Genomic DNA, 24,816 nt, shown 5'->3' with positions numbered 1-24,816 from the left:
ATAAATCCTTATGAATACTGCTGCCTCTCATGTTGTCCCAGATTCTGTGCTTCCCAATAGCACATCCTTCCTACCCGGAGCTTGTCACTAGGTCTGTGCTAACTTCCTGAAGTTCTCTTTTATTTTCTTAAAACAGGAAGATATTCCCTAGTTCCCTTCTTTTTCTGTAATGTACCACAGCAAACCCGGACTCCTACCCATGCCTATATGATTTCCCATTTCTGTACCCCATACCTCCCAAGGTACCACGGACCAAAGCAGGCAGGGTAGACAGCTATATCTCTGTGCTTCATCATATTATGTCCTAGCATCTGAACTTGGGTAGCTGAAGATATTTTAGATTAACTGCAGTTACTGCAGATACTGTGGATTAGCTGGTATAGTATGGGCATGATACAATCTGGCATGACACACTCAGCAGGTCAGGTGTGTTCAGCAGCTTGCAGCTAAGTAGTAGCTTTATAGGAAGTGGGACATACAGTCCAAACATCTCTGATATATTCATAAATGAACTGGACACCAGAGTTCCACTGGAGACACTATGACCAAGTGAGGGGAGCACTTCAAACACATCAGTCAGCATCTAGATTTTACATACTGGCCAGAACTTCAGAGAACAGATGGTTAGACAGAAGTTACCAAACCCAGTGACATTCCGTGCCCTTCTATAATAGGTTCCTAAGATTTTTCCTTGTTTAAGGAACAGGACTGTCTCCTGTGGCCAATTTCTGTGTAGCACAAGTTCGTCAAGTACTGTAAGACAACTATTAGAACAAAAGTCACAGAGTACAAGGCAAGCTCAGGAGACCAAATGTTCTATTTTTGATTGATAGTCCTTTTGAGAGGATGAAAATCCATCTAATGGTTTCTTCTGAAAAACAATTAGTGCATTGATGATTATGTCTGTGCTGTTTGTATAATAAAGTTCAGTACCATGGGTCTTATCCCAGGTTGTTTGTATAGCCCCCCTTATAAGTCTGAAGCTGATATGAAGTGTATTAAAGGCAATACAGCACCTTTGGATGTATGTAGCTGGCTCTGAAAAGCGCATTACAGAGAAGGTATACCTGCTGGCCTAGGTATTTGTTAGAGGAAGCATTCCCTGTGCAATTCTTGGGACACAGAGACAAGCTTTTACTCAACCCATACAAGAAGCCTGTATTCTCAGCAAGAACCTGATTCTAGTTTGTGCACTTCCATGTTTTGCTCCTATCCCTGGTCCCTTGCTACTCTGAACCAAATAGTTGCCTCTAGAGTGAAGATGAGGTATGGAGCAAAGGTCAACTCATTCCAGAGACTGCGTGGTATGGACACTGCAAGTAGATGCTGATACAGGGCTGATGTCAAGAAAAATGTTCAAACCTATCAATTCTGCCCTCTCAACTTTTTGCTAGTTAGCTTTAGAAGTTCCTAAATGGAGTCCTTTGAGTGAGGAGAAAAATAATCTCTAGATTTCTCACTTACGGGAAGGGCTGTAATCACAGGATTATCTTATTTTTTTATCATAAGGGATGCTGCGCTTTAAAATAAATTATTGATCTTCAGAAGGACATTTGCCTGCAGGGTTTCAGGATCTCCCAGGGAATATATTTCCCTTTGGTAAGTGATAGCCACCTTTGTGCTTAATCTTCTGGATCAGCAAACATCCGACATCAACGCACACTTGTTTCACAGCTTAGAGGAAAAGCACTGAAAACCACATGATGCTGACCTACTAAATATACAAAATATATGTTACAGAATCTCATAGGATACTACTAGAGTTCCCTGGAGTGACACTGTTTACACTGACAGCTTGATTTTGAGTTGTATTGTCTTTATTGCCGTCTCTTCAGGTAAAAGAAGCTGTGCTTTATTATATGGTAGCAATTTGCTTTCATCCTTTATTTTTGTTCTGCCTGCATTTTAGTGATTACTTACAAACTGATGGTATAATTATGGAATCAGTGAAAATAGTAATGGAGGGAACCTAATAGAATGGCTCGCCTTGAAATCTAGGCTTATTCCACAAATCAGTGTTTTCAGCAACCTGTGATTTGTGATTCCCATAAAATTTCCAGGAGAGATACAGATCCTGCAGTTTATTGTGAATTCAGGCAGACTGACAATAAGTTCGCTTTTCTTTCCAGATTTTCAAAACAGTGCTCTGTAATATATTTTCAGGTGCTATGTGCATCCTTAGATAAATAACTGAGGGTTTGAAAAACCTCATAGATTGTTCTGGATATTTTATTACTGTCCCGTTGGTCACTATAAAAATGCTGCTGTCATTCCTTTTTCTTTCCACAAATGCACATACCTATCTGCCTTTCACTGCTCACCTCACTTCTTTCTTTGTAACTAGCCTACTGCTCCAATCTGCTCATCAAATTCCACTTATATATTGTCCTTCCAGAAATAGATGTCTAAAATAGAAGGGATAAACTGCTATAGAAAGGTGCCTATTTCTCTCTATCTGCTAAAGGGGGGGCCTTACAGGGCCAAGGTCAACCAACTGTTTAACTCTTAGAAATTTAAATCTGTGTGGGAGAAGCCTTTCACCATCTATATGAACACTCTTCCTGTTTGGCTTCATGGAAGAGATTTCCAGTACAGCTAGACTGGCTTCCATGAAGCTACCTTAACTCACAGCAAGGGTGCCAGACCCCCTTGTTAGCTGTTCCCCCTGATCACATGAAGGAAATAATTGTAACAGAATAATAATGCATCAAGCTTTAATTTTGCTTTCATTTGCAGTAATGTTACCTGTAAGATATCTTTCACAAATTTTTAAGCTTCTTCACACTGGCAAGGCATATTTGCCAAGAAGGAAAGTAAAATTGAAGCATGGCATGCTTGGAGTTTTAAGACATGCTCTTTTTTCTTTGTGTAGGAATTACAACTGTGCTGACAATGACAACAATCAACACTCACCTGCGAGAGACTTTGCCTAAAATTCCATATGTTAAAGCCATTGACATGTATCTCATGGGCTGTTTTGTGTTTGTCTTCTTGGCCTTACTTGAATACGCCTTTGTCAACTATATTTTCTTTGGGAAAGGCCCTCAAAGGCAGAAGAAACTTGCAGAAAAAACAACAAAGGCAAACAATGATCGCTCAAGATTTGAAGGCAGCCGGGTAGGTTTCTTAATCTATATATATTGTCTCTGTTCTTTTATTATGAAGACTGTTGGCATGAAATAAACCAAACAGGCTCCTTAAAAACATCACCAACCACATTTTCTTTTTGTGGACAAATGTTGGCATTTTTAGTTTCAAGAAAAATAGAAAAATAGAAAAATACATCTAGGTATACAGACATGGAAGTGAGTATGTCATACATATGATCTGTATGACAAGTAACTGTAAGAAGACAGTGGGAGTGCAGCTAGCCTGAAAATAAAGGTTCAGGTCTCCAAAGGCATTTATTTGTCTAAATCAAGTATAATCTAACTGTGATTTGAAGTACCTACATGGGGGAATCCAAGATCTGAGCACACTTTTTCTCACTTGAGTTAGAGCAGATGCATTTACCATGGGAGAGAACAGATAAAGGATTAGTTCTGCCATGATAATTAATTGGCCAGCATAGTTGAACGTTGTGTGCAGCATTGTCATCTGCTGCTATTTAAGACCAACAGAAAAGTATAAGTCCTAGAGAAACTTTCAGACTGATTTCTGAAGCATGGTATTGGCAAGGTCTATGCTGATAACGCTTCAGCCTATTTCCTTGCCTGGGGTATTACTTCATCCAGTGAATACCTTTTTTTTTATCTCTGGAAGAAAAATGCAAGGTATTTAATAGTCTATGATGTTAACAAGCCATGTCAGTTTGAATAGAACATTTTTTTTTTAGACTAAAATACTCCCAGTGAGGCTTTTTTATTCAGTTCTGTTGAGTAAGACTGTTTTTTCTATCAGCTATAAATTAGAAGAGTTCACAGAGACTAAACTACTATCTTTATCGAAACCAGTATCATAAAAGTAATTTCAAGCTATATTTTTTCACCCTAATGATTCTGTCTGCTATAGTAAATTTAATACAGAACTACACCTAATTATCGGCACTCATATCTGTGAAAAAATTCTGAACTAATAAACACATTTTTGTCCACTATATTATGAAACCAAATTCTCATCACATTGGCAGCACTGCTTAGAACTAAGATATCAGAAAGAATAAACTCCCTTTCCTGGAAAAATAAGTAGTCATAATAATAAAAAAATACAGATGGGGAAATAAAAGCATATCAGATTTGAAAGCTATGGAATAGATTTTAGCTGCAAGCAGGTAATGCAGATGTATGCACTAAGGTTCACATCTCCTAGTGGAAACCATCTGGTGAATCTCATCCATTTAAATGATTTACATAATTCAGTACAGGACTTGTTAATGGGCCCAATATCACCCCATGTCTGGTGGCTCTTCTATCTTGAGATCAATTCATCTATATTGTCAAAGTAATCACAATCTTAACTAATGAAAATGTAGCTTTTCATACCCAGTTCATAGCACTTTTATATGCTGGATCTGCTCATAGCATATATCAACCCTTTTTTTTGCCTTGCTTTTGACTTACAGCCTTTTCTTTTGTTTCTGGACCATGCTAAGCAATATCATGAACTGTTCTGATTTTTCTGCTGGTTTAATATCAACCATGCGTGAATGAAAAATTTCTTCACAGAAACGGTTGTCAAACATTGAAACAGGCTGCCCAGGGAAGTATTGAATCACCATCCCTGGAGATACTTAAAAGACATACGGATGTGGCACTTAGAGACATGGTTGTAGTGTGGTAGGAGTCAGTGGGGGTCAGTCTCTTCTCCAACATGACAAGTGACAGGATGAGAGCTAATGGCCTCAAGTTGCACCAGGGAGGATTAGACTGTATACTAGGAAACATTTATTCACAGAAAAGGGAGTCAGGCATTGGAACAGGTTGCCCCAGGAAGTGGTAGAATCACCATCCCTGGAAGTGTTCAGAGGGTGTATGGAGATGGCACTTGGGGACATGGTTTAGTGGTTAACATGGCAGTACTGGGTTAACAGTCAGACTCGATGACCTTAGGGGTCTTTATCTACCTAAGCAATTCTATGATTATATGAAATAAGGATACAAATTCAGTACACCAGAGTTGAAAGAAGAGTGTGTTACTTTGTCCCTTAGAGTCCCAGCTGCGAAAGGGAACTCTGTATGCTTTGTAGAACTATATGTACTCATACTGACTGTGAATATTTACTGTTCAAATGACACAGGATAAACAATGAGGTATGGTCGCATTCTGTGTAGAAAACATTCTATCCCTAGGCCTCAGCTGGTAAAGTGAACACAGCTTTGTTGCAGTTACTGGATTCAGTGCCTTTAGAGGAGCAGTGCCAGCATGCAACAGGAACAGACAGAAACATTAGATAGAGCTAATCAGAAATCTTTGAAACAAAGCATAGACAGAACATGCAGATTCAGTGGATGTAGGATGTCAGATTTGAATTTCGCATTTCAGAAACACTGGCAAATGCAAAGCAGAGGCATTTGGTCGGAACAGGTAAGAGGTCCCACTGATTTCAGTATGAACACCTCTAGGAAAATGCATCTAGCAGATCTACTTCAGACAAAGTTTACCAGGGCTTCAAGACACTAGAGTCCTGAAGCAGGAAAATAAAAATGGTTTCCATGCTTCTGGATCATGCCCACCACACACCATGATGTACAGATATCCATGGATGTAGCAGGACAGATGGTTATGCTAAAGTTTTGAACATACTTCTATGGAAGACAGTATCTGAAAGCTCTACAACCTTGGTTCAGACCTCTTCAGGGTCAGTAAAGAGGGATTAACTTCCAGTCTCTCCTTTGGTGGCTCTTGCAAATCACTGAGTTTGTTGGAAATAACAGTTGCTTGCTTCTTGCTTTAGAGTTGGGTGCTGATATTCTGGGAGAGGCTCGCAGACTGGAGAGCATACTGCGCAGTAAGAGTGGCTCAGAAACGTGGATGAAGATTACTTTGTGCAAGTTCTGTAAAATTATCGAGTTTGTGATTTTGGTGAGGCTTCAGGCTTCCATGGAGTGTAATTCTATTCAGAAAGGGAAGGGTTCTAATCCTGGGAAATACTCAAAATCTCATGTGATTTGGGACTGAGTGACATTTTTGAAGAAAGAGAGAATGCCTAAAAGCAGGCAGCCCTCTTTGCAGTTGTCACCACTATTTCATGGCTGTCAAAGTGTATGCTGTGCTGGAAAGAAGATTGTAAAGGGTTCAAATATAAAACTGGAAGAAGGCATTATTATTAGTTTATTTCTGACTGCTATTTTGGACTGATTTGTGTTGTTGTTTTGTTTTGGCAATTGAATTTGCTTGTATTTGAACCATGTGCTGGAGCTCCCTGTCACTGATTTAGAGTGCTAGCTCAGGGCACTGGAAAAACAAAGCAAAACATAAACCAAATCAAACCAAATGAAAACAAAGACAAACAAACATTAGTCTATTTATTGTCCACATCAGATGTTGTAACTTGTGGGAGTAGTGACAGGACAACTGTGCTGTGTCAGGTTTAGCCTGAGTCAGGAGGGGCTACAGTGCTGTGGAAATCACTTGTTTGTGTTGGGAGGCAGCACTAGCAGAACAGAGGTAGCTCAACATATTTTCTGGTGCTCAGGCCCTGAGTTCAAGCTTTGCTCTTACGGTTCCCAAGACTGGGAGTGCTGCTGAAGCAGTGTCTCTTGCATTGCGTTGGGCTGAGATGCAGTTCATTTCCCCATAGAAGCCCTCACAGTGCTTTGCATTGGTTATAAACACTCCTCTTATAGTAGCAAAAGGGCTTTTCATGCTTTCCTAGTCTTATTTCACTGTAGAGAAGGGACATTTTAGTAACAAAAATGTTCTAGACCACAAAACCCACAGATGTGGGTATGTTTGTGTTTTATTTGGTAATTGCTTTGCAAAGCAGTCACTCTTCATGCTCAGTAACTCTTCTTTCTAATGCATGCATTTGCATGGTCCTGCATCAGAAGTTACAGGTTTGAAAAGCCAAAACTGGCACAGCCACCCCCCATGTTGCTGCTGCTACTGCTATGGACGTGCCACACCACTGCCAGACTTTTAGGTAGTTCTCTCCGAATTATTCCTGATACATACCACTAAGGCTTGCTGTGTTGAGGAGGGCTCCACCAGCTGCTCCTGCTGAGCGGCCTGTTGGCTTCACTGCTCCCATTATGGTTTGCTGTCCGGCTCTGTCCGCGTGTTGAAGCCAACAAGCCAAATAGCTCCAGGTGTAAGAAAGAGCTCCGGCAGCATGGAAATGGCACAGACAGTGTCCTCATGTTGCAGAGTTGACAAAGAAAAGCAGTGGGGAGAGGAAAACTCTACCTTGTATTCTTGGGTGTAGCACTGCTGAAGGTGGCATGATGACTGTCTAAACTGAATATCTGGAAAAGGTTTCAGAAGATTCAGAGCTGCTGATGAGATGAAATATGAGTGAGCCTTTATGAATGACTCATCTGTGGATCAGCAGCTGACTACAAAGAAAATTTCACACTTAGCCGTCTCTTCTTTTGACTGCTTTTGCATCACATTTTATTTCAGATAATGTACTGTAAATAGTATTCCTCACTGAACTGTTTCAGCTTATCCCAGTAAACCATAGTTACTGGAGACAAACATAGAATGCTGCTTTTTTTGTGCGTATAACCAGTTTTCATACATGTACCAGCTTGGGATTGAAAACTCTTTTTTGAAAACCTTGATAGTCTGCTTCATATATGAGGGTAAGCTCTAGGATAAAGGAAGAACTAAATTTTGATTTTTCATAAAATAGTTCTTCTGACTATGGTATTGATGCCGAAATTAAAATTGTGGAGAAAGGGTGACCTCTAAAAATGTTTTCCCTTGAAAATTGATCACCATTGTTGCAAATTAGTTCTGTTTCTCTCGCTTGTGTTGGCAGATCCAGGCTTCATTTTTAGCTCTCAAAACTTTCAGTTTTGATACATAAATTGTTTCTTTTAAGTAAGGCTCAGATACAGCCTAATTTACAACTAAATCAGCATGAGAGAGCTCTAAGGCAATCCTATTCTCACTTGTTTTTCACTCTTGTGATAGAGGCTGCCGGTATAAGCAGATGGTGAGCGTGTGTTTTGGACATTGCTCCTTCTGGGCCAATCCACAGAGACTGTGATATGTTCCAGTCCCCTGCTAAAAATAATGCTTCTTAGTTTAAGCTGTGGCAATTTACGTTTTTGGTTTGGTGGGACCAAAATTTCAGCCCCAGAATATCAATCAGGAGGGTAACTATCACACAAGCTCATTCAAGTTTCAACCCCCACGTGGCTGTTAGACATGTGGGAAGAGCTTCCATTAAACAAAAACAACATATAACCCTTTGTAAAAAGGATCTTCTCATCAGGCAGCGTCTGCATGTTTTTTTAGCTCTGGAGATTCCTGGCTCAAACCTCCACTGTCAGCCAAGGCAGCAGATTCCCGCCAGGCATTACTGAGAATCGAGGCTCAGGCCACTTACATCTACTTAGCACTTTTAAAGAATTGTTAATTGTAGCAACCCTTCTCATAGGTGGGATTTTTTTTCTGAAAATTAATATCTTGGCTGCTGTGGCAGAATTATCACTCAGTTTAAATTGGGAAGTACGAGAATAGCAAAGCTGGCAGTATTCTCCTGTGCATCTTCATCTTTCCTGGATACTTTTTTCGTTACTGTTTTGAGCAGTGGGATATTTTTGAAATATGAGTGTGATGAGTAGGTGCCAAATTTTGAAATATATCTGTCAAGGGTGATGAGCACAGTTCTTGTGGGAAGAAGTTGTGGGAACAATCCTGTAGCTTATGATGGGGACATTCAGTGTGCACTGGGAGAATCATACATGTATTAATTTTGTTTTGCAGCCACTTAGCACAAGTATGAATCGTTCAAACCCAGAGACAGTAAGAAGGATTGTATGTGCAATTCACAGTACAGCCCAGAGACTGTAAGAGTCCAGACAATGTGAAATACGGCGCAAGGGAGGGCCATGCATTTATTTCCTTTTCTTTCTCTGTTCTAATACATCAAAGTTAATTGTCAAACTTCATTATTAGTTGGTACACAGTGATAATAATATGGAAGTTCCTCGTTAGTTTTCTTCTTCATACTTTCTTTGTTTTTCAAGATCTTTCTATACCCAGTTCTGCTGGGTGTCCTGGGCTCATCCACTAGGCTGATAGAACATAATTATCTTTTTCATTTTTTTGGTGGTAATTAATTAATATCAATATATTTAAATGGTAATGAGAGAAGTATCAGTTTTTAGACTCAAGGAGAGCAGTATAATTTTTGCTTTACTTGCAGTTTTAAGTTATTTTTAAAATAACCAGGACATAATATGGTCAATGAATTTAGCTTTAAGCACCTGATTGCAGGTAACTGGAGCCTAGATTAAAATTTATACCAAAAATAATTTCCATTTTATTATAATCTCAAGTGGAGATCTATTTTGTGGGATGATGATCAAGGAAAACCAGTTGATATAATCTTTTGGATTTCAGTCAAGCTTTTGATATCAGCTGTCACAGTATCCTTCTGGACAAAATGTCGATCATTCAGCTGGATAAACACGTCATGCAATGAGTAAGCAATTGGCTCACAGATTGGGCACAAAGGAGTGAATGGGGTTGCTTTCAGGCTGGGGACCAGCCACTAGTGGGGTTCTGCAGGGCTCCATCTGCAGACTAGTGCTCTTGGACACGGGACTGGAAGGGATACTATGTTTGCAGATGATACAAAATTGGGAGGATACAAACTTGACTCCCTCCAAGGCAGAGAAGGCTACAAAGGACCTTGAGGGGAAGCAGCTGAGGTCACTTGGTCTTTTCTGCCTGGAGGAGTCTGAGGGGAGACCTCATCATAGTCTACAACTTCCTCTTGAGGGGAAACAGCGGGGCAGGCACTGATCTATTCTCTCTCTTGACCAGTGACAGGATCCAAGGTAATGACCTGAAGCTGTGGCAAGGGAGGTTTAAGTTAGGAAAAGATTTTTCACCCAGAGGGTGGTTGGTGACTGGAACAGGCTCCGCAGGGAAGTGGTCACAGCACCAAGCCTGTCTGAGTTCAGGAAGTGTTTGGACAAGGCTCTCAGGCACACTTGGGGCTGTGGTGTACAGTGCCAGGAGTGTGACTTTGATGATACTTGTGGGTGCCTTCTAACTCAGAATATTCTGTGATTCTGTATGTACTTGAATACTAATTTTGGTGTAAAATAATTCAAGACTAACTACAGAGACAGCTGACAGCTTTTCATGATGTTATTTGCACTTATGTTGCACATGATGGGAAGTGTTTACATGATATTTAAAAATTTGAGATTGATCAACTACTAAACATACCTATGGGGTTTGAGCACAACGTTTCCTCTTTTTCTTTTTGTGTAGTAGAGTGAAAGACTTACGAAGAAAAAGAGATTTTATTGTAACATAGTCCTTAAAATTTATGGAATATTAAACAGAATGAAACAATGCAGACACTACTTAATAATAAATCAAGCCTTACTGTAGTTTCCTGACCCTAGTAAAGTGTGTTCAAATTGGTATTAAATTGGTATTAAAGCTGAAGTTTTCCAAGCATCTTGACTGGTGAAAGGTCTTCAATAGTAGCTGTTGTATTTTATTTCTTAAAAACAGAATACCTAACATCTAAATGAGCCTGGATCTTGGGTAGAATTAAGAATTCAGGACTTTCCAGATGTTAAAGGGCATTAAAGCTTTGGACCTATAACATGCAATCCAGTTGGTGATGTGGTGTTCCTCCAAGGGCAAGGACCTGGTTCGTTGTGAATGTTATCTAAATTCTTCTCTTTCTGGCTTCAGTTAGGTGGGTTACGGTCATTTTTGTGTAATGACATTAGAGTGCTGGACTCTTCAAATTTTTTGTTTGTACTGTAATATATATAGTTCAGAAATGGTGAACTTTCAAAAGTGAATCTGCTTGTTAGCCTCCAAATGGAATTATGTGAGATTCAGTCACTTCACCCTGGTGCAGGAGCTGTAGTTGTTCAGGGATGAGAGGGATGGCATTTGATTAAAATTGAATCTGAAATAAGAGCACTAGTTTAGCATATTTATATCCATGCTGATTCAGCAGGGAATTAATTGATGATTTGGTACTCAGCTGTTTTCATCTGTTTTGATGAGCTCGCTGGGAAACACTCCATGGAAACAACCAGCCCTTGCTTGTGTTGGGGAGGAGATGTGAGAACCAACAAGAGACCATAGTGGGAAAGTGGGAAGGAATGGCTTCAGGTGGAGCTACAGTGGGCAGAAAGGCGGCTGTAAGAAGAATGGAAGCACAAGGTTGGCAGAGAAGTCAAAAGAAGAGAAATATTTTGGTTAAAGAAGGGTGGTAAGGAGTGAGGGGAAATTGGCCAAATCCACAATGTTATTTCTCAAGTTTATAAGAGTGTTTCAGAGTAAAGCCTGTGTTAAGATTTTGGGGAGAATTTCCAGTACACAGTGATATTTTTGAGGCAGGTGATAAAATTATACTCTAAGGAGTAAAACTAAGTTTTATCAAAGACATTGGCCTGGTTTTTCATGTGTAGCCATGACTGACTGTAATCCATTCAACTGCATTTCTTAATGTATACACCTGGGGTAACATTTTCCCTGGAGCCACTGAGCAACACTCATGTTCACTCATAGAGGATCTTGCCTTCCCTGTATATTCAGGCAAACGTAAATCGACTTGCACAGGATACCCTGCCATTATTGGTTTGCTTCTTTATTCATTGAGAGAGCTTGTGTACTTTTGTCAAAGTAATTTAAATCATTGCTTAAATCATTCAGAAGTCATGTTTATGTGCAAATACTTTTTAACATGCTACATGCATTAAGTATTCATACTTCAAGACATCGCCTTAAGATTGTCACAAAGTATTAGCATATAGTGCTCTTATGTTGTTGAGGCCTTAGATGGTTTATCCAAAACCTCTGAAGGAATCAATTTGAGGGAATAAATCTCAAAAGTATCTGTGGACCAGAGCCTGATTTACTTTCTGCAGACCCCTTCTTCTCTCCATCTGCTCCTTCCTTGTATTTGACATGCAAGCCCGTTGCTCCATTAACAAAGAGATGCATTTCAAAAGTATGTTTCCAAATATGTTTCATTTGAAATTTTGAGAAAATATATGCTATCATGGAGCTTCATAGGATGTAATGGTATCTTCAGACAAAGAATTTACACAAACATTGCCACTTTCTTGACCACCTTTTGGGTTGATTTCTAGATGCAGTGGCAAGCAGTGAAAAGTGGCAGCATCACTGGCATATCAAAGGCAGAAGCTATGTTAGGGTGGCATGTAAAGTTGGCAGATAAGGTGAAGAAGGCTATGCAATGCAAGGAAGTAAGTGGAATAAAATTAATACCTTGGGCAGGAGAAGCCTGAATACGTAAGTGTACCCTCCATAATACAAGCTTTCAGCTGACAGCTCACAACAATCCAGGCTTGATGTAGGACAAAGTACCCATGGAAGGGCTGATACCTGTGTGTAAGTAGCAGTAGAGAGAATCAGAAGAGATCAGGAAGTCCTAAGGGAAAGAGCAGCTGACATATGTGGTGGTGGAAGGAAAGGCAGTAGAGACCTGCAAGGGAAAAGCAGGGCTCTCAGGGTGAAGCCCAGCAAAACGGTCTCTGCTATGGCATTTTTAGTAAGCTGGAGGACATTTCTCAAAACCTAGGAGGAGGTGGGAAGGGAGATGACATGTGACACCATGGGGGTCCAGATGAGAGATTTAGTTTTAAGCTTCATGAGGAAAATACAGGTTGTGGAGATATTTTACGCATCGTGTAAAAAAAAATCCTGATCATAATTTGTCCTCTTTGTGGAAAAAAAATAACAGAGGAAACTGAATAATTTTTTTTCAGAGACCACTATAAGTAGTGATGATATCCATGGCTATATTTTACACTTTTGATTATTCCCTGGTTACAGATCCTGCTCAACAGCATGAACTCCTTTCTACATACCTCAGTCTCTTACTTTTGTACCCAAAGAGTTTCTGCCATGGAGAAAATAAATTCTTCTCAATCAACACTGAGGCTTCTCCACCAAAGTATTTTAGTTCATGTAACTTATTTTTGTTTATAGGCACTCATCCGCATAATATGCCATGACCTACAGCAGCAGGATTTTTTAGACACCTTAGGATTTTTTTTTCTACTTGCTTGTATATCATTCATAGCATTTTATATTCTTTTTCCATTTGCCAGCAGCTTGGCAAAGCATTACTGATATACTATCATAAATGTCTTCCCTGAGAAGAGATAAGCCAAAGCATCAATAACTGATGAAAGAAATATCCATTTGACAGAATTTTAACAAGACTGAAAAAAGTTAAATGCGTATGGATAGACACATAACTATGCATACTTTTAATGCATCACACAAAGCTTCCAAAGGACATGGTATCAGATGACTATGCAAACTTCAAAAGGCCCTGACAGTAGTCTGTTTTTACAACCACTTTTGAACAGATGCTTCCAGGACGAAATGTTCAACTGCTACACAGTTAACACAGCTAGATAATGTGGCAGGTTAGAAAATGGTATTAACTGCAGGATGACTTGTGGATGAATAAATTGCATATGTAAAACTGGAAATTATCCTGTATTCCATGATTCACTATCTATTTCTGACGTGGAGAACTAAATTCTCTTGAACAGAACCACACGTGCGTTAATGGTCTGAAAGTACCCAGCACAGAGCCTTTCTTTTACCTTCAGCCATCATTTTCCTTGCCCCAAAACTTGCAGAAAAGTTGGAGCTGATTCCTGCATCAGCTGCGTTGTCTGCACATCCTCCAGCATGCAGGGCGTGGGGCACAGGGAATGTGCTGCCCCACCACTGAAGCTACTGAATACTGACTAAGACAGCATTGCTTGGAACTTCTCATCAGTGCCACTCACAGGAACTGGAAGTTTTTATGAATCAAAGGAGCCTTACCCAACTCTGTGCTGCTCCTCTTTGGCTACTCAGGAGGACTGGAGAGTCTGGCCCAGAGTTTTGTAAAGACTAAATGATCAGAACCTTCTTCTTAATTTTGAAAATTCACCTGTACTTACTGTACTTACTGCCTCTGGGATATGGAGGTGGAAGGGAAGAATGCCACCTATTTCCTCAGTTGAGCAGCTTTCTTCTGTGTCTATGTTCATTGCTTTTTAAGATCACTCACCCAGGCAGAAAAGCCCCACAGTTAAACATTGCCACGACTGGAAAATTGTGCAAATGATTTTGGAAGGAAAAACTTAGGAGATAAGTTGTAAATAAGCTCTGTGATTGTAAAATGCAAAGAGTTCAGCGCATCAGAACTGTTTTTTGTTATCAAACTTCACAGGCACTTATTTTTACCTGGCTTTTGATCCCAGATAGAAAAATAAAAAGCTTGTCCAGTTTAATTTAATTTCCTACTGTAGCAGAGAGAGGATCCATCCCTTACTCTCTCCCCATATCGCCAATACAGAGGTTTCACTGAACTACACCATCCTTTAAAACATGGCTGGTTTAGAGGAAGAAGAAAATGGTTGGACTTGCCAACTATGTTTTTGTACTGTATATTTGGTAGTATGATGATAACCCTGTTTGTAAAAGTATTTAAGAACTTGCCTCATTTTAAGAAGCTGGGTCGTGCCACTTTTTTTAAGATTATCACATGCTTAAAATTCACACATTATTTTTTAAAACATGTATAGGTTTGGAGGTTTACGTACACATGCATTCTGCTGATTGATGTCAAGTCTTTTGAAAGAATTTATCTATCCATTTTTCCCCTCTAGGTGGACACCCATGGAAACATTCTGCTAACATCGCTTGAAATTCACAATGAGGTGGCAAGCAACGAGGTCACCACCAGCGTTACGGAAGCCCGAAATTCAACTATATCATTTGACAACTCAGGAATCCAGTACAGAAAACAAAGCTCACATCGTGAAAGCTTTGGAAGGCGTTCTTCAGAAAGAACAGGCTCTCATAGCAGGAGGGGCCATTTACGAAGAAGGTCTTCGCAACTGAAAATAAAAATCCCCGATCTAACAGATGTAAATGCCATTGACAGATGGTCAAGAATGGTGTTTCCATTCACATTTTCTCTTTTCAACTTAATTTACTGGCTATACTATGTTAACTGAATGACTGAGTTTTTTTAAAGGACTTCAGTTATAACAAGTGAAATACTACTTGCCTGCAGAGTTTATATATATATTTATATATATTTATATATTAAAAAATATATATATGAACTTTTACTATGTAGACCATACTCATGTATGTGTGAATACATGTAGCAAAGAATTGTGTGTACTTTAAAGCACATACTGCAAAACAAAATTATATGTATGCACACACACATGAACACATTCATTCTGAGGTTATGGACACTTCAACATAGAATGCACTTCAGAGGAACTTTTTAAATCAAAAGGCAGATGTTGTCAAAGCAACAAGCCTTGAGAAAGTGTTGTATATTATCACCACAAAACTTTGATTGTCATAGAAATTTTCAAACAGCTGTAATAAAGTCAGTATTTAGTAACATCATTTGTAAATGCTGCCCTACTCACCAATCATAAAGCAGTAGTTACACCGGTAAGTTTAAAATAAGTTATTTATATTTCAGATCCATCAACTATTTCATCAAGCCAGATTTATTTTTCTTTGTTAAAATTTCTTGGGTTCATATATATCATAATGCATTTTTTCCCAGTTCTGAATGGGCATCATTTTTAATGATCTCTGGCTTTCTCTTCTGCAGTAAGCAAGCTGATCATGGGAGTGTTGTAGGTCTTTGGAGACATATACAGGTTTATAATGTTTCAAACAAGCATTTTGAGTGTCCATCAACAGTGAAATGAATCTTCTGTAAGTACTGTAAATGTACAGCACATTTTCCTTCCCTTGGACTCGTTCCAGCTGCCATGTCATTTTGAAAGAGAACAGCACATTTTTAGTATAATTTAGCTGAGAATTCAACTACTGTCAATGTGTTCTACATCTGCTATAGATTTAAAGATTGTTATTCCAGTGAAAGCATAGAAGATGTCTCAGGTTATTTATTTCAACATGAAATCATCTAGCTGTAGCCTTTTTTAAACATGCATTCATATTTAACATTCTTATAACATTGTATGTTAATGTAAAATATATTTGCATAATATGCATATAAGTATATTTTGTCAATATTTTTCTTCCCTGTGCTTGCTATTGTGACCGCATGTTATGTCATATTTTTGTTTCTGTGATGTAATAACTTTTTATTCTCTAGAGTTGAGCAAATAGAGCACTTCCAATACTTTGATTCAGTAATGGAGCACTTTCATATTTTATTTATATACTGAAAGTATATACACCTACACTTACCAAGGTAGTGTGCTGCCATCACAGATCACAGGAGTATGGGTTTTTTTCAGCATTAACTATGTTCTAACATATCATCCATGTAAATGTGACCCCTTTGGTTTTCATCCCAATTTGTTCCCTCACAGGGATTCCAACTTTTTTCAGTCTAGTAGATTGTAGTTGTCAAGGTATGCCAATTTCAGATCTGTAAACTTAATCTGTTATTTATCAGAACTAAACCTTTCTAAAGAAAAGAAGATATATTTTTTGTAAACAGTGTTTCTATCATGTACATTCTCAAATAACAAGAAATACAGTAGCATAAATAGATTTAAAAGAACAGAATACAGGCTTAGCCCTGCCAGTTCTCTTCATGTGAAATTCCTCTGGACATCGATGGGATCTTTTGACAGAGAGCTTTGGATAATAGTTAGAGACTTCTGTGGGAGAAAATATGTGTGGATACACATCTAGCAAAAACACCAAAAAGGGATGAAACTCAAAAGGCTACCTTGGCTCTGTAAAGACCCATGTTCTCACTGGTACTTAATTTATCTGTGAGTAGAGCAATGATACTTGTGTTGCTACCATTACAGTCCATTACTGTTCCCAACCCTGTTTGCAGCTGAACTGTGAAACTTTGCTCTGGACTGAAATTCGGCAGAGATAAACCTGGTTTGCAAAGCCTGTGTTTCAGTTCCACCTGGGAGCATGACTGGGCTCCACACAGTTGCCTTGCAGTGAAGCTGCCGTGCGATCCCCAGCTGGAAGTGGTCATCTTAACCCCAGCTGCTGGTGTAGGCAGGATCAGCGCCGCAGTCCTGCTGCATCCTTGGCAGTGGTGCAAAGTGACTGGAACTGCAGTTTTTAAGCACTGTATCTGCAGACAGCTATACAGTATGAAGAGCCTCAAAGGAACCTGTATAGCTGGAGCAGAAAAACTTGGTGTTTAAAAGCTCCTCAGTATTAAGTCCCATTGGTAAACCATAATGTATTGTAAGCTCGCTAATAGCTCTTCAAACTGTGAAGGGATTATAGAGATCACTGTCAACATTGTAATCAAAGTAACTAACAATTAACACTGTCCCAAAGTACATATTAGAATTGTTGAAAAACCTACCCCAGTTTTTATCTTAATAGCAAAATATATTTTAAAAAACCATCTGATTTTAATAAAAATTATAAATAGTAGGCTTTGCTTTAGAAAAATTACCCTACTGAAATCATCTCCAAGCAAGTCTTCCAGTAAGTGCCCTAAATAGCTACCCTGAAAATGGGATTCAAGAAGAGAGTGGTCCTACTCTCATGATTTAATGACAGCTCTCTCTTTTATTCAAGCCCCAGCTCTTTAAGAAATCATGTGGTCAGGCAGAAATCTTCAATAAGAAGTGATTTCTTTTGGTTGTGATAGAAATGTATATTCCAAATCCCACTGAAATCAATTCTCCAGTGGCTTCAACCAGAATTTCCAAGCAGATGGAAAATTACTGTTTGGCCAGAGCAAAGAGACAACGTGGATTTTTCAGGACCCTGTATGGGCAAGAGAACTGAGTCTCTGAGGACTCTCTCTCTTACCCTTTACACAAGTGGAGGGCAGGATGTTACTGCAGCCCCTTTCAGGGACTGCACTCCCCACCTTGTCTTTTGTTGCAAAAAGTGGGCAGTTGCACGTTTCGTTTTTTTCATAAGATTTTGCATTCACTGGTCTAGTTGAGTTCCATGGGACACAAACAGCTTTAACCTTGAACAGATCCAAGCCTTGGTTTCACTTGAAAAAGCCAGGAAAATCACACTTAAGGTTAGCACTTCATCTTACACACATATTTTTGTGCCTTTTTTTGCCAATTCCCTTCCTTCAGTCCCAGCACGACTTCTTACACACACACACATGCACACACAGACACACACATGCACACACACACAACCCCCCATGTGTTAAGAACAGTGTTTGCCTTGACCTCCCATTTTCTGGCTTTTATCCCTGTGTGCTAGCTGCAGTGTATTATTTTAACCATAAATGGCTTAAAGACTAAAAATGGTAATTTTAATCAAATCACACCAGAGTTATGTATTTCATAGCTAATTAACTCCTTTGTAACTCAACACTACTATAAATAACATTTACACATCATTTGTTTGTAAAAGGCTTTAAAAAAAAAAAGAAAAGTGGAACTATCATCTGTTATAGCCCAAAGGGTCAATAAACAGTAGAAATTTCATATCATTGTAAAGATAAGCTAAGCTAAAACCCAGTCCTTTTTGCTTAAGGCACATCTATGTATTTTTGGTATTCTTCAGCAGTGAAAGAAAAAGAATAGTAAAATGGAATGATGAAGAGATGCTTTATGAAAATATTGATGAACGAATATTAATTTATTAAAAAGGATTTAATGAATTTTTGCGCTTCTTTTTTCTGGGGATGGAGGGAAGGTAATGACTGCTTAGCTAAATTTTAATATTTAATTACATGCTAAGTATCATGTAATGGTTAGTCTTACACATTTTATAGGAAAAAAGAAAGAATTTTCTTATTGCTACACATGTAGCAGAAGATATTTTAAGTATTAAATGATTATATTTCCTCATGTTTTACACAGTAGATCAAGGAAGAGGGAAAAACTGCATCCCCTGACTTAGCAAGATTCATAATAGCAAACCAATCTGTCTTCAAGCTGGGACATTGCCATTTAAGAGCAGAAAGTTTGTTCTGTGCTTTATATGAAAAAGTCCTTGGTTTCCTTCTGCCCAGGAGGCAAAAGAGTTTTTGATATCAAAACAAGACAGTGGTTTTTTATTTGTTTCAGTAATCAGTAATAAATATTTAAAAAACAAACGTGATACTTTCTCCTGCTATGCTAGTTGTATCAGGACTGTTGTGTTCATTACACTTCTTATTGCTAAATATTAGTAAGTTATTTTTTAGGAGTTAGGATACAGACAAGATTCCAAGAGGGGTTTTTAAAGACACCTTATCATCAGTTCTACAATTCCTTCCCCCAAAACAAAAAAATACCTTGAAAATTTGGAAAGCAGGAACGAGCTGCCACATGCTTTCTTAAATCTCGTACTAGCTAATGATATGTGTCACAGCTTTTAGGAGTAGATAAAATATTCAGCACCATAGATATAATGGGCTTTGAAAGCTCTTCTGATTTCAGCACATTTCTGCTCACTTTTAGCAGTGCTTCCCGGATCGTGAGTAACATCTATGATCTATTTTTTCCAGTGCAACCTGCATTGTAGGTACAAAAAATTAACAGTGTAGCAAACTTAGCTTTGTGATTGGAATATATGATAAGAGATGCATTTCTTTGTGTATTTTAGAGATGATGTATGGATAAAGATTGATTGATTGCTTAAGTACTACTACTCATTACATCAAGGGAGTTCAGTTTTTAGTAGAAATGATTGGTTCTTTTCCTCAAATAGTTATAATCCTGTTAATATCAAGACTATTTCCACAGATGTTGGTTTTATGGTCACAGCTGCTACAACAGCAAGTGCCCCCCGCTAATAGAGGTACAGCAGATAGTTGAAAACTAAACTAGAAGCAATGGGAATCCCAAAGCTTCTCTGAATGGTTTTTAACAAAGAATCTCTCATAGGTGCCTTCTAACTCCTCCTGATACAGGGTCTGAGCTTTTCAAAAATTATTTCAGATTTTGGGTGTTTAATTTATGTTTCTTATAGATTATGAGAGCCTGACTTGTGTACTCAGATGTACACCTTTCTGAAAATCAAACCCTTTGGCAAGCTTACCCAACATCAAGCGGCACCACTTGTCATACTTGAAAAATAAACCCATGTGGATAGGATACGTAATAGTACAAAAAGAAGAAACATCTGCCCATAAAATCAGCCAGATTTTAAATCATTGCCTAATTAACTGAACTTTAGGTAATGCTTAAGTAAGCACAATATTTTTTTGGACAATATCCCTTACCTTTGCAACCTTCTGTGTGGTATGCCTTTTTTCCAGCACTGCTTGTTAACAAGTTTTGTTCTCCCATGGAAACAAGGGAAAACCTAGAAAGTGGTGCTTGCGCTGGCATACCTCCAGTGAGGCGAAGGGAGAGCACCTCTCTGAGTTTTCTCTAGATAACTCCTCAAAGTCACTCCAACCCTGGCTCTGAATCCCTTCTTGGAGGCACTGATCTCTCTCCTTTAACTCCAGAGGGAGCCTTAGGCTAAACTGTGAATTATCCCCCAGCTTATCACCAGCAGTTGGGTTCTTTCAGCTGTTACAGCTCCTGCTGCAAAAAACTGGAGATAAAGTAGCTGTTATCCTGGCTGTCAGAAGGCACATAGGCAAACAGCATGTGTACTCTGGCCTATGATACATCATGGTAATCTTTAGGTTATTCATTCTAATATTGTATTTAAATATATTTCACTTTATGTTCTAGCCTTCAAGAGTTAGTGCACTTGTCTCCAGGTGCTGATGCTCTTTATATGAATGTATTGGGAGTCTGGGACAGAGCATGGGGAGTTTTTCTAAATCCTTTAAATCTGTTCAGCAGTACTCTCCTGGGCATTTCCTCCATCCTTCATCCATATCACAGATCAGAGTTTACATTACCCCTGCACTAGGTTAATCACCGAGCTACAGGTTGTGGAGAGCCCAAGCCTGCAGACGTGTGCTGCCAAGTGCTGACTTGCTCAGCTGTGTCGTTATATCTTCCGCTTGTTAGAAAGTCTCTTGTAAATCAGACGCTATATTAGTCTAATAACTATCTGCTGCTTCACACCTCCTCCTAAAATGCCAGCACTGCCACTAGGGATCTGTTTTTCCATCCTTTGAAAACTACTAGAAAAAGGGGAATTTGCAGGCTGTCAGGCAATTAAGAACCTCTCTCCGTTCACCTAGACTGAAATTTTGCTTCAGGTTATACATTTAATCTACAGGGACAGAAGTAATTTGGTACAAAATTTCCTGGCTAGGGCTGCTCTTAAAGAGTTTGCAGTCCAAAATACAAGTAATGCAGATGAATGCAAAGGTATTAAAAATTTCTAGCAACAGTCTTTGCGTCTTTTTTCCTTTGGAGATATTTAATGTGAAAGGCACAAACAACTGCAGGAGCAGGAACCAGCACGCAGTAAATCTCCGCATGCAGGCAGACAGAGCTAGGCTGGAGTCAAACACTTGTCCTCCACTTGCTTTCAAAGGTCTTTCTTCCTGGTTGAGCAGCTGTAGGGTTTTGATGGACATCCCAACTCAGCTGAGAACAGTCCCAGGACATGACCCAGAGCACTGTTTGGGCAAGTGCTCCAGGCATCTGCCTCTGATGTAAAGAGCTGACAAAAGCACTACATCTAACTGCATCTTAGATGGGGGGAGCCTCCTGTCACAAAAAGGCTTTGGGTGCCAAGCATATATCTGTGAGCGCCTTTAAGGCGTGGATTCTCCCTACACTCTATTTTTTGCCACTGCCTCTAGACAGTTGCACACTGGACATGCTGCTTTGTCCTGCAGAGCTGTGTAATGCCCCTGCCACTGCAAAGGGTGCACAGGCTGAATTCGTTCCATCTCACATAGCACATTCATTTGAGGCATCTTGTTAGTCCCTCCATCATTAAAGACCTTATTCATAACCAGCAGAAACACACGCTATCATTCTGAGGGCTATTTAAAGAACACATTTGGAGTTTCAAGCCAACATTTTTAGTTTTATTTCTTTGACTATCTGCAAAACTGTCTCCAGAGAAAGATTTGAGCAAAGGGAACTGTGTGCACAAGCAGTGCTGTTGCACAGTGCTCTGCAGCTGGAGTTGCTGTGCTTGAAGTTTGCATGTGGTAGGGAGCAGAAGAGAGAAATAATGCCAGAGACATGCAAATAATTTTTACACTTGCCTAGATTTATAATGTTTTGGAATAAACTGCTTCTGTTGCAGATAACGGAAGGCATCCTGAGATGTAAGTGATCCCATATCATGACCAACACAGTCCCACTCACTTCTCTTTACTATCAGTGAGAGCTGAGTGTGGGCTTACAACTTTGGCTGAAGATTCACAACCACTGACTTTTGGAAAATAACTTCTAATTGCTTTGGGATTGAAAAACAGTCATTGACATGACTTCATTTGCAAATGAAGACACATTTTCCTGTGAACTTAACAGTCCTGACTCTGCCTTATTCTAAGCTGCATTATTAATTAATTTTTATATTACCATCTAATTTTTCATTATTTAACGTGAAGCACTGAGGGGTTTTTTTGGTTTCTCTAAAGTACAATGCCCATTTGTGGCAAGAAAGTAATTAATCAGTGTAATAAATGCATATACAACTGCACATTGTGCAAGGTATTAAAAGTGGAACAATCTAAAGGATACTCATTATCTGCAACTACTGCTTGGGCATTATTTAAAATGTTTAAAATACTGTTGACAGTTAACATTTGAAGAGTATGCATAGTTTATAACAACACTGATTAGGTATTCTCTACGGGCAGTTAATATAGCATGCTTCCATGTATCTCATTTGCTTTGACAAGGCAGTTTTTGGTGAAGCCAATGCTGGAACAATTTCCTAATGACCTCACTGATGTTAAATTTTTCTTGATCATGATTTCTTGCAGACCTGTAACATTCTGAATGCAGATGACAGTTTTGACATTCACAAAGATGTAGGTTTAATTATCATTTTGATTACTTGAGCTGGGAAGCCAGATGCCTAAATGTCATGAAAGGTCGAGTAGAACAAATCCTGATAGTTGGTATCTTTCAGTGTTAAACATGTCGCTTGGATTGGAAGGTGACTTAGAGAATAACAACAAGTAATTTCTTTGCATAACTCTCTTCTTGCACAAAGAATTGTTTAAACATTGTTTAAACAAGAATTTGGTCTTTAAAAAAAGAGGAAATTTGAGCTGAAATACCAAAGACATGTAAATCACCTCAAATAAAGGAGAACAGAAAGGAGAGGTACCCAAGACACCAAAATATATAAAAATCTGATAGTTTTTCCCAATGTCCCATGGTAGGTAACACTTTATTGTTGAGATTCACATAAAGCACAGCAAGCTACCTCTTTTATAGCAGAGACTTTGTCAGTATCTGTTGCCTTTATGTGCATGATTTATAAATCTATTTTCTAAAGCTATTTGAGGGCTGTAAAATCATACCATTATTTAGTACATAGCTCCTCACAGATTCTGGTTTATCAAGTGTTAGGTAAAGAGTGGAAAAAACATTTACTAATCACTCATTAAACTAGAATAGATTCAAGCAAATGACTGCTATTATGAGTCCTGATCCAAAGCCCATTATAGTAGAAAGAAAAGCTCTCAGAGGTTTCAACAGGCTTTGCATACCATCTGAAATTAATATTAACAAGACTGATGGAAAATTTAATCTTAATTAACTATACAAAGATCAAGACACAAAATGCCAGAATATAAGACATCTGTAGTAAAGTTTAAAATACAGTAGTGGACTGAAACCTGAAATTGCAATAGACACAAGGAATAGAAATTTTTTTTATTTTAGTTTAATCAAGTACATTGTTGCTAGTGAGGTGAAAAACAGACAGGTTGAGTTTTTGTTTGTCCATGGGTGTCCACAAAACCCAGGTTTGCCCCGCGAGCAGCTAAATGCCAAACCAAATGAAAAAAAACTCCAAACCACCACTAAAAGATGGAAGTGGAGCACCTCTAGCAGATCAGACAGCTCTCACCATCTTCAGAGGCAGGCTGACATCCTATTGCAACAGGTAGGTATTTTAAGTATTCTTTATTAATAATGATGTTGTTATCATAATAGTATTATTGATGTTTAATCATACTATAGACATATACTTTGTCGAAAAAGAAACCTTATCTAGACCTGACCATGTTGAAATATGTTGAAGTTATAAGACAATTCTGATTAGGAAGTGAAGAATTTTTGGCCAGAAACTGCTTTCCTATGTATAAAAGTAAAAACATTGCTTAACTTTCATGCTGCTTCCTGTCCAGTGACACCCATCTGGCAGTCTGAAGGTGAGTTAATGCAGGTTTAAATGAGGACAGAGAAATCACAACAACCAAAAAGGAGGAGAACCTTAAAGGCAGGAAGGCAAGGGGGCTACCGTCATGTTGCCAATAACTTAGCAATTTTGGAAGAGTATCTGTCTAATATTTAGGTGGCTCATTTGGAGTTCACTGCTGGCTGGCATGTCAAATGATCTTGAAAAGCATATTTAGTAGTTTCACCTGTAATAAGAAAAAGTACTGATAACCTCTGAAGCACCATCTTCATGGATATACATCTCTCTCCATTATAAATAGTCTGTAAAACATGAAAGTAAGAGCCTCAGTGGACTGGCTGCGTGAAGGTCTGCCAGCCAACCATGGAAATTTCAGAGCACTAAGGCCTATTGATAACTGCTTGCTAACGAAAGGGCTGCCGGCAAATCCTCCATTCATTTCCATTTTCACGGGTTTTTTTCGAGGGAAAGAACTGAACATTAGGAGCATCCTGCCTTGTC

At 38.8% G+C, this 24,816-nt stretch overlaps 1 protein-coding gene across 7 annotated transcripts in view; it reads left to right on the top strand.

The window, feature by feature from the left end:
* The window catches only part of GABRB3 (gamma-aminobutyric acid type A receptor subunit beta3), a 115,829-nt gene extending 97,084 nt beyond the window's left edge, over window positions 1-18,745 (top strand). For all 7 annotated transcript variants that reach the window (XM_032679965.1, XM_032679972.1, XM_032679970.1 and 4 more), the window contains 2 exons: window positions 2,873-3,117; window positions 14,793-18,745. In XM_032679965.1, the coding sequence (XP_032535856.1) occupies window positions 2,873-3,117; window positions 14,793-15,143 (596 nt within the window). In that variant the 3' untranslated portion in view covers window positions 15,144-18,745. The remainder of the gene's footprint in view (window positions 1-2,872; window positions 3,118-14,792) is intronic.
* Window positions 18,746-24,816: the final 6,071 nt, after the last annotated feature.

Source organism: Chiroxiphia lanceolata, chromosome 2, assembly GCF_009829145.1.
Source record: "Chiroxiphia lanceolata isolate bChiLan1 chromosome 2, bChiLan1.pri, whole genome shotgun sequence".
Lineage (NCBI taxonomy): Eukaryota > Metazoa > Chordata > Aves > Passeriformes > Pipridae > Chiroxiphia > Chiroxiphia lanceolata.
This window is presented reverse-complemented; position numbering and strand designations above follow the sequence as displayed.